Here is a 14307-nt window from a genome sequence, read left to right on the forward strand (position 1 = left end):
TGGTATGCGCTGTAATCGACTGTGACGACAGCATGTGTTGTGTGAATGTGGTGTGCGGATGCGCGAATAGTCGAGTTGGGATGGTGGAAGAGTGGGATAGTACTGCAAATAGCAACGGCAGCTTTTGGAGTTGAGCTTGCCGCGGCGCGGAACGTATTTATGGGCGAGCCCCAGGGCGACGGTAGGTCATCGATGCAGATCGCAGATCACTTTCGATCAAGAGGCATTACTTCAACATGATTGCACTAGTGTATTGTACTGGAAAAGCGAACGGAGCAAAAGCTCAGCAAGGTAGCAGACGCCCAAAAACAACATCGGGCCCAACAGGCGTTGCAACACGCATCACAGATGGCCGGGGGCGTGACCGCCCAAGGAGGAGATGCACACGCCCACAGACCAGACAAAACAGGCCCAAGGAGGAGGATGGAAGGTACGATGATCTTCTCAGCAGTTCCGACGACGCCACGTCTCACGCGTGCATGACGTAGCAATCCCCGCAATTCTTGACCACCACACGCCATCCCTGCGGCGTGGCGATGGGCGGCTCCCCCTGCGAGAATCTTTTCCTTTGGTTTCCGCCAAGCAGCGACGCGCGGACCTGCACCGTCCATCGAAATTCCTAACCGAAGGGACCAAAAGCTAAATTGCAATGGACAGGAGACAAACGTCCGCTTGGTCCGCTTAGGTGCCTCTCCTCCCCGTCAAATTCGAGTCGAGCTCCATTTCTCCAGCTCCTTCTTCTGCGGGTGACCTGGGGTGTCTGTTCACTTGTTTCTTTTTGTTTGCTAGTGTGCCGAACCCCGCGTTTGCATCCGCTTATAGTTCGATTCATCGCGTCCCATGGCATCGGCGGCGTCGGACGTTGGAGAAAGACCGCCACTGACACTGAATCAAGCTCAACAATCCGAAATTAGTTGAATCACACCCTCCTCTCGCTCCCTCCGCTGCGTTGCCTTGCAGGCAGGCCGGATGCACACCATATACCCTACGGTCCCTGCGACGGGAAGTGGAGCCCAGGCCCGTTTTTCCTTTAGCAGGCGAACGGGGCGGGACCCGGGTTGGTGTAGCTCGTCGGGGTCGGCCAGTACGGCTGGAACAGGATTCCGGGGTCCGTCGACTTGTACGCCCCAGGGAACGACACGAGCCCCGACGGACTGGTGCTCCCGCCCCCGGACAGCGACACCTGCGCGCACCCGACGTAGAACTGCGCGCCGCCCTCGGTCCCCGCCCCGTGCAGCGCCAGGTGCTCGACCCGGATGAGGTACTCGCCCGACGCGATGCACGACGGGATCTTGGCCGAGAGCACCTGGCTGTCTGTGACGTTGGGATTCTCGTTAGCATTCGCATCCACACGTTGGTCGACTGAATCAGCCCTATGCAGAGGAAAGCCGGCGCGATTCACGAACTCTCCACAAATTCCCACAGAACGTTGGCCGCCCCTTTTCTTTTTGAAACCTGCAAGCTTTTTCTCATCCCATCCGGTTTTCGGGATGGCTTGAGGGGTTTTTTTTTTTCTTTCCGATTTTTCTTCATCTGATTTTTTCGTTGCCCTTTTCCATACGCTGATTTTGCTTCTCCTTCTCGCCTCGTAGCTCTAAGGGTTTTCCTGGACAAATATATGGAGAACTCACTGAAAGATGCCCACTCGAGCCCGCTGCTCGTGATCGTCGGCCTCTCGTGGTAAATCTTGAACCACACCGCTCCGCTGCCATCCCACGTCGCCGCCGTCTGACCCGCCGGCACCTTTGCCATCCAGAAACTCGCCGGCCCCGGGTGTCCCACGATGGAGTTGGCCGCGAACCCGATCGTAGAGCCCGCCGTCACGGGGAGCGTCTTCACCGTGACCCTGTCCTTTGCGTCGGCCTCGTAGCAGCGGATCTGGGTCGACGAGACGCCGTCCGTTGGGCCGTTGCTGTAAAAGTTGAGCGTTTTGCGCACGTGTTGCCACTCGGGGTAGGTTGTTCCGCCGTAGACGACTCGGCCGAAGGTGTCTGATCGAGCAAAAGTTCAGTTTGTTTTATTGTAAGGTAAGCTTGTGTGTTGCTTAGGGATACGTACAGTGAGCTTCGGCCGAGGCAGCAGCCAAGGCGACGATAACAGCAGAGAGCTTCATCTTTGCGTTCGAGAGAAGAAGATGCTATCGGAGACTGGAACAAGATGCACTAAGGCTATTCTGACTAACGAGTCCTATGTTCTGGCTATCAACCAGAGGTTATCAACTCTACTTCGAAAGCCTCATCCTTATATAGTCTTTCCGAGGCACACACAACGATCCTATCCCAGAATCTCGATGGAATGAAAATGAGAATGCCAATAGTCTTGAGGCCAAGACGATGTTTCGAACTACCGGCGAAAACAATGGGGTCATATTCCACGAATCTGCATCACCGGACTTTGAGCCCCATGCCGGCCCGGGAGTCGAGCCTCCGAGAAATGGTAACACTACCACCCTTGCCCTCTCTTACGCGGGCACCCGCTAGTACCCAGTGTATTACCGTGTGACAACTCCGCATCCGGGGTGATTAGATTAAAAATGGTACCCTTAAGAACCACCACCGGCCTTGTGTCGGCAGCTCTTCTCTGCCAAGACCAAAGTGGGAGTTCGTGCCGCCTCCCCGATGATGACTATCCAGTTAACTGCGGTTTGACGAGGTCTCATAGATACGGTGTCGTCAAATGCTCTCTTTGGTTCGCAACTTGGGAGAAAGTGGGTTATGGATCACTGTCTTGCTTTTCTTCGGCGAACGTGACGCTCAATGCGGAAGTGAAATCGTGGTGCTTCTTTCGGCTCTAATTCGTGAATCTCATATCCGAGCACCTCGGTCCCTCCCGATCGGTGATATGCCTTCCGGTTGCTCAGTCCTTGTTCCACTCGTATTCATGAAGTTCAGAGAACATTATCAACTGACGGCTTTCCTAGCCAATAATACCTACTGGTAAAAAATACAACAACACTGAATCATTATGCAAAATGGTAGACAAACAAGTTACACCTCTCAAATTTCACATTTCGGAAACAGTGAGCAGCCCAATCTAGGGAAACCATGGTTGCATGAACTCATCCAAAGGGGTTATTCTTGAGATCATAGAGAAGTCTCGTCTTTGCCCCCAAGGATCTATTGTCAACGTTTTGTGCAACCAAACGTGTACATTCCCTCTTCTAAACTAGCATAATTCTCTGGTGCGAGTCCTCGACTCGCTTTCTATAGCGACCGTACGGCTGTGAGAAGAGTAATTATTAGGAAGGAAAATTTGGGTAACGCCTAGGTTCGGAGCTAGTCATCCGTAGTCGTTCGCTGTGCTTTGGATTATATGTACTTTTACTCTTTTCCACTCTCTGATATTAGATACTGAATCGCTCAAATCCAATCCTTGGGACTTTGCAGTCGTAATCTCTCACTGGCACCCTCAGTCTCTCTAGCTTTGATGTTCACACTCTCCATCTCGAACCCGGCAACCTTCTTGTACACCCTCCCGATGTCCTCCAACTCGTCCTTGGGAACGACATCGTACACATTCTTGAAGCCATCGGGCGCTCTCTCCTCGCATATTTGCAAGACGTGGTCCGGTCCATTACCCCGGTTCGCCATCACAATCTTGGCTGTAGCCGGCAATCTCTTAGCCTCGTACGCCTTCAGCACTCCCTCCACATCATCCGGGTTCTCGCTGAGAAGCTTCGTCAGCGTCTCCGCATCGATGATGGCCTGCGACGCGCCATTGGATCCGATAGGGTACATGGCGTGCGCGGCGTCCCCGAGGAGGGTAAGCCTGCCGAAGCTCCAACGTTCAACCGGATCACGATCGCTCATGGGGAACTCAAACACCTTGTCCGTCTGGTCGATGAGGTCCTTCACATTGAGGCCACCGCATCGCCATTCGCGGAACTGGCTCTCGAACGCAGACTTATCGACGGCCTTTGTCCAATCGGTCTTTGGGGGCGTAAGATCTTCATCGTTCTTGTCTCTGATCCGCAGTTCGGCGATCCAGTTCACAAGGCTCTTGCCGTTGTCCGCCGATCGTTGGCTGATCGGGTAGGCGATGAACTTCTGGTCGGCGTGGCCGGCCCACACCATTGACGCGCCGGTGAGGTACGGGACGCGTTCCAAACAGCCGCGCCAGAGCATGCGGCCAGAGAATCGTGGCGGGCCTTCGTTCGGGTAGAGGATCCTCCGTGCGGTCGAATTGATTCCGTCGGCGGCGATCAGGATATCGCCCGTTACGCTGGACTGCGCTGCCAGCGCGCCATCCCGACGTTGGGAGAAGTCGGCCGTGACGCTCTTAGAGTCCTGAGAGAACCCCGTCAGGGCATGGTTGAGGTTGACTGCGCTCTCGCCTAGTCGCTCCTTGACAGCGCTCAATAGAAGCATTTGGCATTCACCACGATGGATACTCAGCTGCGGAACTGTATAACCCGCCTTGAGGCCCCTTGGCTCGCTGAGAATGGGGTGTCCATGGCGGTTGTAAAAGTTCAGCTCTTGGGTCTTGATGCCAGTCTTTTCGAGAGCCTCGAGTAAGCCGAGGTTGCGAAGAATAAGTACAGCAGAAGGCTGAACGTTGATTCCAACCCCGAGAGTGGTAAGCTGTGGCGAGGCCTCGAAAAGGTGGATGTTTGTGAAGCCAGCGGCGTGTAGAGAAAGTGCCGTTGTCAGGCCGCCGATGCCGGCCCCGGTTATAAGGATCTTGGGCTGGGGCTCTAAGAATGGCATGTCGCTGACTTGGCCTAATGCGACGCGTATAAATAGGGTAAGTAGGTTGGAGTTGAGGGAGACAGTCCTAGAATTGCAATCTGCAAGTCTATGACTAGAGTATTGTTTCTGACTCAAATACTCGGATGACAATAATTGAAACTGTGCCCCGAAATTCGGAGTCAATTTGGACCCAATTCGAGGTTTGCCGAATACAACTGCCGCCTTCTGGGGCAGAAATTTCTAGGTCCACCACGACCCAAAGAGTGAAGATGTGAAGCCTTGCTTGGCACTTCATAATTGGCAGAGCCATGATTCGCCACATCATCATGGCAAGAGGGATCAACTGCCCGCGCAAATGCACTCTCAACTAGTGACAAGAACCATGCTATTTCCCTCCATCAGCGTTCTCCAGGTCCTACAGCTTTGTTAGCGGGGCCCACTCTGGATTAAGAGAAACTTAGCGACATTGCTACTTGGTGGCTCAAAAAGCGGATGGATGAATGTGTATTGTCACAGCCTTATAGTACTTCCTTATCCAAACTCGCCTTACTGGACGAGCTGTATATTTTTGCCCACGAAACAGAATAAAAATAGAGCCGTCATAGAGCCATCGCGTGGTATATACCCTCCCAGCTTTTGGTGAATGGATACTATGCAGCAGTAACACTGGCGCGCGACATAGCAGTCGGGCAGAATATTTCTCAAACTCACAGCATACTTATGGTCTTGCTCGTTTCAGTATAAACGGAGGTCTGTGACATTGCTTGTGATTGAGTCGCGATCAGCATACATGTGAGTCACCACTTTTGTCTGGTTCTTTAGTAGTTGCTTCAAACAGCTTCAATTACCTCCAATGATGAAGAGCACACAGCCCTAAACACTTGAGACCCCGTGCCATAGAAAATATTCTCCACTTCAATAGTCATGTATCAGACGTCAAACTCTTGCAGAACAAATTTGGATAGATAGAATACTAGGGTTAAAAATCCCCATGGGTACCCATTTGGGTTCTAACCCATTCGACCCATGGGGATTCTTTTGGGGCCCATATGGGTTATGGGTTGAAATGGGTTATGGGTTTTTTTCAAGATTATGGGTAGTTATAGGTTCTTGGGTTATACCCAAATAGGGATTTCTGTTTCCTGGATATGGGTATTCTGGGTATCCGTCACGTAATAAGCAGAAAACACAGCAAATATTCTCAACCTATAAACCCATTCTTGTCTTATCATTTGGGTTTGGGGACTTTTCATACCCATACCCAAAAAAAAGAATACCCAAATACCCAAAACCCAAAAAACCCATTTCATGGGTTGACCCATTCACCCAACCCATTCATCTGGGTATCCATGAGTCCCCATGGGTTGGGGATTTTTAACCCTATAGAATACTGATTACATGATTATCTCATGATAATCTGGAGCGAGACTGCAGATTAGTGGACGTGTTAGCAACCGGAGACTGTATGGGCTTAGGGAGACTCTTCCATAAATCCAATGATATAGAACTGCTTAGTTCTAGTTGCCCTTTTTGACATGGCATTGGGCGTGGGAAGCTGAGTAACTAAGGCTGCCGAGACATTTAGGTCGGGATCACCGGTATAGTGAAGGAATCGCAGGCTGTAATTGAATGACTTAATTAAATGTTGGTTTGGCAGAAGATCAGATGGCGTGTTTTGTCCTGTAATATAAAGACAGAGGATCGATGTATAACCACTTGGATGTTGGTCTTTTGTCGTACGGGGAATTCTCTGCTTGAAGGGGAAACTTTTGTGGATGGAGATGTTTATGCTAAAGAGGATTATGAAGATCTGTAGGTTTTGGGTGTGAACACTGGGATGGAATAAGAAACTCGCTTTACTGCTCCAACCGTTGAGCAGCTCAGGCATTGGAAGAGAGAAGTTGGCGAGGAAATAAAACTATTTATGGAGACTCATTTATTTATAATGCCTCCCCACTGCCACTTTTTTTCCCCACGGCAATCACAATGAAAAAGGAACATCATCCTGTAATGGTTTTCAACAAGCTTGAAAGCAGCGCTTTCTGCATTCCACATATCATCATACACTTCTCCACTTAAACATCTCGAGCTCTTATTCTAACCCCGTACTCATCGCAAGAGCCGGCAGTGAAACCTCGCCAAGGCATGAAGCTGCCTTCCCCGCAATTGCAACCTGATGTAAGCCTTCCGGCATCTCCCCCGAGAAATTGGTTTCTTGATGAACCCTTCTCGTCAACCGGACCAATCCAGCCGCCCAAAGTGGGCCCGGGTGGAACACGGAGATCTCCCGGCATCTGTGTAGGTTCGGACTAGGCAGAGCTCGCCCAGTCAGAGCTCCCGTACGAGCTGTCAACCTCCGAGCTTCCCCAGCACGTTACGCCCCCAGTCCCCGAAAAATCGATGACGTTCCGTATCCAAGAAACCCACGAAACCGTAATTGCGAACAACTCTTGGTGCGAATGGACAATTGAGGAGGCGTGACGTAAGACTGATATGTTCGCATCGGGTAAGAGCTAGGATCGGGAAGAGAATAAGTAGTCAGTAGGATCCAGCGGTGCGAAGAAATGCGCATTGCATACCTGGATAGCAACACCAGGCGGACAGAAGCAGCATGTCGAAACCAGTTCTAGTTGTCATCGGCACTGGATGGGGAGGGTTCACCCTCACTCAGAAAGTTTCGTTGAACAAATACGATGTGAAAGTCATCTCACCAATTCGAACGATCCAGTATACTCCGTTACTCGCCAGCGCAGCATGCGGTCTTTTCAACTTCCGCCTGGCGGAGGAGCCTGTCCGAAGAAAACATAGGACAGACCAAGATTACTACAAAGCGATCGCCGAGGACATCGACTTCGAGAAGCGCATAGTTCGGTGCAAGACCGACGCCCCTACCGCTAATGAAGACCCAACCTACTTCGAGGTCGAATACGACAAGATCTGCATTGCGCCAGGATGCACAACTCAAGACTTTGGGACGCCGGGAGCGAAAGAGCACGCTCTTTTCTTGAAGACGACGAATGATGCACGCCTCATTCAGCAGCGCATACTCCAGATGTTGGACAAAGCCTCGCTACCCACAACCAGCGAGCAAGACCAGGAAGATTATCTCAACATCCGTATCGTCGGCGGTGGTGCCATCGGCATCGAGGCAGCCGCTGAACTATGGGACTTATGGTTCGAGGACATGCGTTTCTTGTTCCCTCATCTGGACGGCAAATTGAACATTACCATTCACGACGTTGCGCCCAAAATTCTCACCACATTCGACGCCCGGCTCAGCGAATACGCGACAAGCTCATTGCAAGGAAAGCACGTCAAGATCAAGACAGGTTCCCACATCCAGAAGGTGGAGGCCGATGCGATCTTTACCAAAGAAGATGGTCGCTTGCCCTACGGACTGCTCATCTGGGCCACTGGAAATAAGGTGAACCCTTTGGTAGACAAGTTGGAAGTGAAGAAGCCTGAGGGCGGATTACCTCGAATCCTCACCGACAAGTATCTTCGGGTACTGAGACCTGACGGGAGTCCCATGGAGGGCGTCTATGCGCTCGGGGATGCAGCCGATATCGAGGGTGAATCTTTGCCAACATTGGCAGAAGTGGCACTGCAAAAGGGTGAGTACCTCACCAGTGTACTCAACTCTGATGCCCAGGCTGCACCTTTCACTTACAAACAACGGGCGCTCCTGGCATATCTGGGTCGTCACGATGGCATCATTGGCGGTCGACAGGAGTGGACAGGTATAAGTGCATGGCTTGCTTGGCGTTCTGGAAGTTTGGGATGGACGAGGAGCTGGAGGAGAAAAATCATGATTTCGATCAGTTGGCTCTTCATTTGGATTGCCGGGAGAGATATTGCGAGGCCGTAGTAATTAGCTTCAGGTTAGTGATCAACGGACAATGTACTACAAGTCGTCCCTGAATGTTAAGAATGGATTCGATCAAATCGTGTAAAATACGCAAAGCAATCAGCCATTAGACGAAAGTATAAACAACCCGCCACGTTGTCGTTAAAGATAAAGGTCACGGGTATATTTCAATAACCATGACGTAATTGTGTGTCACTGTACTAAGTTGACTGGACGTGTGCGTCGGCGATGTCATGATCCGTGTTTTGTGACTTTCTTATTGCGAAATTGAAATTTCTGTGCTGTAGATTGACTATGATACCACATCTACTTAGCGTTCCGAGGCCTCTAGAACCATCTCAAATGAAAGGATCGCTACGGTTGCATCTCCACTATTCGGCTAGAAGAGACGACAGATGCCTACGGTACTAGCTCATTAGTTTTTCATAGCAATAAGGATAACCCAATCAGCGATTACAGAGGGACCCATTAGCTTGGAGTCACTTCACAGTACACCACCTTAATTCCTGTGTCTCATCACACCACTGTAGCTACTGGTTGGTTTACTCTTATTGCTGTGCAAAAACTAATGACCTAGTACTGTAGGCAGATAATGACATGAGATCCTTGGGGGCCGCCAAGCGTTGTGGTCCCCAGTATCCGTACTGCAAGCGGGTACGAAATGCCTGTTGAGCCATTTTTGCCAAGCAGAATAGGTTGAAAACCGGGTTTCATTGATCTCCATGCTCTAGACCTCAACCCCGATTTTAGACTTCACATCAAAAGCGAAAGTTATATTCTGATGCATCAACTTTATTGTCCTATCAAATATGTCCTCAAAAAGGAAATTGTGAAATTAAAAAGGGAGCCATAGTTCGACATCAACGCATGATGTCCTACAAATATCTCATTCCATCGTAAGGGGAGCCGTGCTCACTCGTCCGTAATGAGGAGGTCCCAACTCCTTCATATGCACAATGGGCGAGCAGCAATTCTAGCTTGCGGGGAGTAGAACGTCTTCTCATCCCCCAGTTGCTTTTCTTGAGGTCGCTCGACAAATATCGACTGAATTGCTTACGCACCAGCACCGTTGTAGGCGATGAGGTTGGGGCTGCCGTTCAGGGTGCCGGTGATCTTATTGGGGGTGCCGAGAGCCTTGATGCGAGCAACAATGGAAGCAGGGGTAGCCAGGCCCTCGACAGACTGAAGGTAGTTGACCAAGCCAGCAACGTGAGGAGAGGCCATGGAGGTACCGGAGATGGTGTTGGTAGCGGTAGTGGAACCGATCCAGGTGGACAGAATGGAGCTACCGGGGGCGAAGATGTCGAGGACGGTGCCGTAGTTGGAGTACGAGGCAATGGCCCACGTGCTGGTAATGGCACCGACAGTGATGGCGTTGGCAGCGTTGGCAGGGGAGACGTTGGCAGCGTTCTGGGCCTCGTTACCGGCAGCAACGACGGTGGTGACACCGGCGGTATAGGCCGAGTTGATGGCAGTAGTCCAGGCGGTGGAGCTGGGGCCACCGAGGGACATGTTGATGACAGACTTGCCGGCGCGGCCCTTGGTAGTGATGTCGTTGACGGCCCAGTTGTAACCGGCGAGAATAACGGAAGTAGAGGCGGAGTTGCCGACGAAGACCTTGACGGAGATCAGGGAGGTAAGCTTAGCGACACCGTAGGTGGTGGAGCCGATGGTGCCGGCGACGTGAGTCCCGTGGCCGAGGGTGTCAGTGTGAGCACCGCCGGCAGCGTTGTAGCCGAGCGAGGCGCGGCCGCCGAAGTTGGTGTGGGCAATGTTGATGCCGGAGTCGACAACGTAGGCGAAGGTGCCAGTGCCAGCGAGGTTGTCATGGACGTACTGGGTAGATCCAGAGGTGCGGTGGGAAATAGTACCCAGACCCCAAGGAGCACCGGACTGGGTAACAATGGCAGACAGGGTCCAGATCTGGTCGCGCTCAACGGCAGCAACCTATTGAAATATTAGCATGATGCTCACGAGGATGTCAGGGACAGGTCATACATCAGGGCTGTTTTTGATGATCTCGATGGTGGCATCGTCGAACTTGCCAGAGTATCCAAGGAAGCTGCTGAAGGAGTAGGTGCGCTCAGCTCCGGTGAACTGACGCTGGTCGAGGCTACGAGAGTGGACATTGTTGACCCAGCTCAAGTGGGAAGTGAGGCGATCGGGGCTGACAGTGTTCTTGAGGGTGATGATGTAGCTGCCGTCAACAGTCTGGGCGGTGGCCTCAGCACGCTCCTCGTGGCGGGTGGGGGCGGCGATGGCGCAAGCCGCGGCTGCGAGCATTGCAAAACGCTTGAAGCCGACCATTGTGTCTGAGGGAGGACCGAGATGCTAGAGTTGGGATTCTGTGAGAGGATGAGGAGTGAGTGAGTAAAGAGAGACGGAGTATCGTGGGATATCCAGGCAAGTTATATATCTCTAAGTCTCACCATCGGGTTTGTGGAGTTGCCATATGGTTCTGGGCCACGAGTTTGATGTGGCTGGCTAATCCAGTCCCTTGGTAATGGCTTTGTCGCCGCTTGCAGACAGAGTTCAGGGGCGTTCTTTGGGAAGCAGTACGTACACGATCTCGGTCCTTGTCAGCTAGCAGCCACAGCCGCAGACACGTCCCACGCTAACATCAACAGCATCAAGCCCTCGAATAACCTTGCAGACAGGTCATGATGGCTGCACTGTGAACGGGGCAATCGATGAGACGATACAATGTAGGGAAGGAGAGCGGAAATGGCGCCATGTGGCGACATAAACTAACCATCTCGAAAGCTCGTGCAACTGAATCGAAAATAGGAAGTTGATAAACGATGATAGCGACGCGGCAAGACATGCAAGGTAGGAAGCATGCTAGGTCGGCTTGGCAATGCAACGAGGCTATCAGATGGTTGCGGGTGCCCTCGGGGATTGGACAGCAAACAAATATTGCCGGCATCTTGAGCATCATGTCGTCACACGCTTGCAGTGAGCCAATGAGTAGATAAGTCTTGAATTCGAAAGACAAGCAGGTAACGCAAGGATCATGGCCAGGAAATGTGTGCATCCAGTGGTGGGGAGACTCGATCGCGTATAGACTTGGTAACCAGGCGCGTTAGGCAATAGTAATGCTGCTGCGACGACAGCGGCAGTTAGGCAGAGGATCCCAATGTCTGTTGACTTCCAGCCACCGATGAGATGCGGGAAGCATTCTCCGATGCGACAGCCACCAATCAGAGTAGACGCCAAAAGCATTATTGAACGTCGGTTATTCACCGCAACGTCCAGCACAATCATCAAACGGGTGTGCCAAACTGCTTTATGCTTAAAACGAGGCCCTGTCAAATTCTCGCCGCGTAAGCCCCTGTCGAACGGCCCACAATTGAGGATTTTCTTTGGCTGGGGAGGAGATCCAAGGAAGAGCAGGCAGCACATGCTGCTGGCAGTGCCCCTCCATGGTAATCACAGCTTTAGTGCCAATAGGAAGCCAACTGACCCTTGTGAGATCTCTATCTATACTGTAACCTTGCCAGGTCCTATGTTCACCAAAAGTCGCGCTCCAATCCGGTGTACCTAGAGAATAGATGGCACATACAATCGTGGGCGGCATCGAATCGTAGCTCGTTGGGGAGGAGTCGATCCTAGCACATGAGGGCGATGTAACCCCAGCTGATATCTCGCCTTCCCCATTTGGATGCAGGCTGTGGAGCGCGACGGTTGGCGATCAGGGTGGGATGACATGTTCTAAGGGAATGGGGGCTAACTTGATGATCGACTGCCAATTGCGACCCTGCGGTTCATGATGAGGACTGCGGAGGATGGCGAAAAAGTCGCAATGGGTACCGCAGATGACTGAAGTGCCGCGATGCTACTTCTGTTGCTGATTAGCACATTGTTGCCTGTCCGTAGTCTGCGACTATGGTGGACTTTTGCAGGGCAGGTCGACGGTAGGTTACGGCTCATAACTATTGGTGGACATGGCGGTTCGTAGTCGTCCGATGCCCCGCATGAGTGTGCGCAATCACAGCAGAGATGCGGTGAGCCACCGACGATGGAGGCACGCCCTATAAATTGTCCTAGTTTTGTCTGTGCTTATCATATCATTGTTTATTGCCTGTCGATGTAACCAGTCGAGTAACTGGGGCGTTGGAAAGGGAGACGCTCCTCAGGGCGAAGAGCTTGTGTGGAGAAAGAGGGGAAAGGCGAGGGCCCCACAGGAGCTTTTCTCCCTCACGGCGCTACTAGGGCTTCAGAGGCAGAGGACGTAGGATTGGAGGCCGTAGTGCCATCTTCACTGGATGTCGAGATAGCCCGGTTGGCCTACAACAGATCTCGGCAGCTGATCTGCTGTTGTCGCTGGCTGCAATAACTGGGGGCAGGACTTGAGGCGGACATGAGCGCGCATACGACTACTGTAGAGCGAGGAAACCAAAGTACTAAACTCCCGCAGGCTAGTGGATGGCCTTAATGAGGAGCCCCTGGTTCCTGGTCAACATCCTTGGCGGACTATGGCCTGCACACTGTCAGCAAGCCCCAGCTTCTTTGTTCCACAAGCTGGAGGTCGGAATGTGGTAAGGTTCATTGGCCGAGACATGCGTGTTCAGTTCTCCTTGTGTTGTGATTCTCCGGTTTTGAAGCAGCAGCAAAGCAACTCAATCACAACACAAAGAGAACTGAACACGCATGTCTCGGGAATGATTGAAGAAGTATTGGAAAAGCGCAAGGGTGATGGATCCTGAGCAGGACAGATACCGGTAAGATGCCTTGTCAACCTGGTCAATCACATGCTGGAGAAAGCTGTACGTACTGCCCGGTCCCCTCTCGGCCAAGCGGGTCCCGTTGACTTCCTTGCCGGCGGCAAGTGGGGAGCTTGCTTCCGTACCACAGGTGCACTATGTGGCCCGAGCATAGCCAGACGGCACCCATGACACGATAAAGTAGCGGGTCTGTCTGCTTTAACGCAGCTGACAGGACTAGCTTAGAATATCCCTTACCCGCGAAGCTTGCTCTGCATTGGGGAACCCAATCCAGACCACCAACAACTCCGCACCCTAATCTGCTTTGTTCCTGTTATTGCTGCTGCTATGATTCTTGTTTCATATCATCAAATGCTACGACGTATCCGGAAACCTTCTCATCCCTCAGATTATAGCGCGCCACCTAACGTTCTTATCTCCTTCCAGAACAGTCTCGGACGGCAGTTGACCCAACACGAAGGCAAGACATTGAGTAGGACAGGAAGGGAGCGCTACATTGACTCAGAGGACGCAAAGGGACTTAGTTGGAGCCTCAGCCCGTGGGCACCCCGCCTCAGAGATACAGCACTCTGACACGAATCGCACCGCTGCCGAGAACAAGCTTGGCGTGGGGTGACGGGCCAAATGGCCGGCGCTTTTCCTTGTTGCGCTTGGTTTACCCCCGATTCCACATTTCATCTGCTCTGGGAACCTCAGCTGAAGTTAGACAATCCGGCGTCTACTTGTGAGGTCTTTTTCGGTCAATCTCAGAGGTGGTCTAATTTGACAGTATCGACTCCCGGTGCACTGGTTCTCAATAACCCACTCAGCAGGCTCCGGCAGCATCACCGGCACCCCTTTACAGAGTAGTCTAGTCACACAAGGGAAATTTGGTGTGCTTGCCATTGCAATTCCATTCGACATCTCATAGGCGCTGACGGTTGGGCCCTGCATTTGCTATTTGCGCCATGCCCGACGCCAAACATGGAACGACGCGATCGCTTGCTCGAACAGGGAGGTGGCCATCAAGGTGAGGCTCTAAGCTGCA

The 14307-nt window shown here is 52.1% G+C and overlaps 4 protein-coding genes across 4 annotated transcripts; 1 reads left to right on the forward strand and 3 right to left on the reverse strand.

Moving 5' to 3' along the window:
* Positions 1 to 1030: 1030 nt before the first annotated feature.
* ColSpa_03188 (putative endo-beta-1,4-glucanase D) lies at positions 1031 to 2113 on the reverse strand (the record flags this gene model as incomplete). Its single annotated transcript, XM_049269400.1, has 3 exons — positions 1031 to 1494; positions 1632 to 1991; positions 2059 to 2113. The coding sequence occupies 3 exons, from the start codon at positions 2111 to 2113 to the stop codon at positions 1031 to 1033; spliced, it is 879 nt and encodes a 292-aa protein (XP_049125357.1).
* Positions 2114 to 3359: 1246 nt separating this feature from the next.
* Positions 3360 to 4706, reverse strand: ColSpa_03189 (5-methylphenazine-1-carboxylate 1-monooxygenase; the record flags this gene model as incomplete). The annotated part of the gene is made up of 1 exon (XM_049269401.1): positions 3360 to 4706. The coding sequence occupies one exon, from the start codon at positions 4704 to 4706 to the stop codon at positions 3360 to 3362; it is 1347 nt and encodes a 448-aa protein (XP_049125358.1).
* Positions 4707 to 7299: 2593 nt separating this feature from the next.
* Positions 7300 to 8556, forward strand: ColSpa_03190 (putative NADH dehydrogenase; the record flags this gene model as incomplete). Its single annotated transcript, XM_049269402.1, has 1 exon — positions 7300 to 8556. The coding sequence occupies one exon, from the start codon at positions 7300 to 7302 to the stop codon at positions 8554 to 8556; it is 1257 nt and encodes a 418-aa protein (XP_049125359.1).
* Positions 8557 to 9609: 1053 nt separating this feature from the next.
* Positions 9610 to 10863, reverse strand: ColSpa_03191 (alkaline proteinase; the record flags this gene model as incomplete). Its single annotated transcript, XM_049269403.1, has 2 exons — positions 9610 to 10503; positions 10555 to 10863. The coding sequence occupies 2 exons, from the start codon at positions 10861 to 10863 to the stop codon at positions 9610 to 9612; spliced, it is 1203 nt and encodes a 400-aa protein (XP_049125360.1).
* Positions 10864 to 14307: the final 3444 nt, after the last annotated feature.

This window comes from Colletotrichum spaethianum (genome assembly GCF_022836535.1).
Source record: "Colletotrichum spaethianum MAFF 239500 DNA, contig06, whole genome shotgun sequence".
In the NCBI taxonomy this organism is placed as follows: domain Eukaryota; kingdom Fungi; phylum Ascomycota; class Sordariomycetes; order Glomerellales; family Glomerellaceae; genus Colletotrichum; species Colletotrichum spaethianum.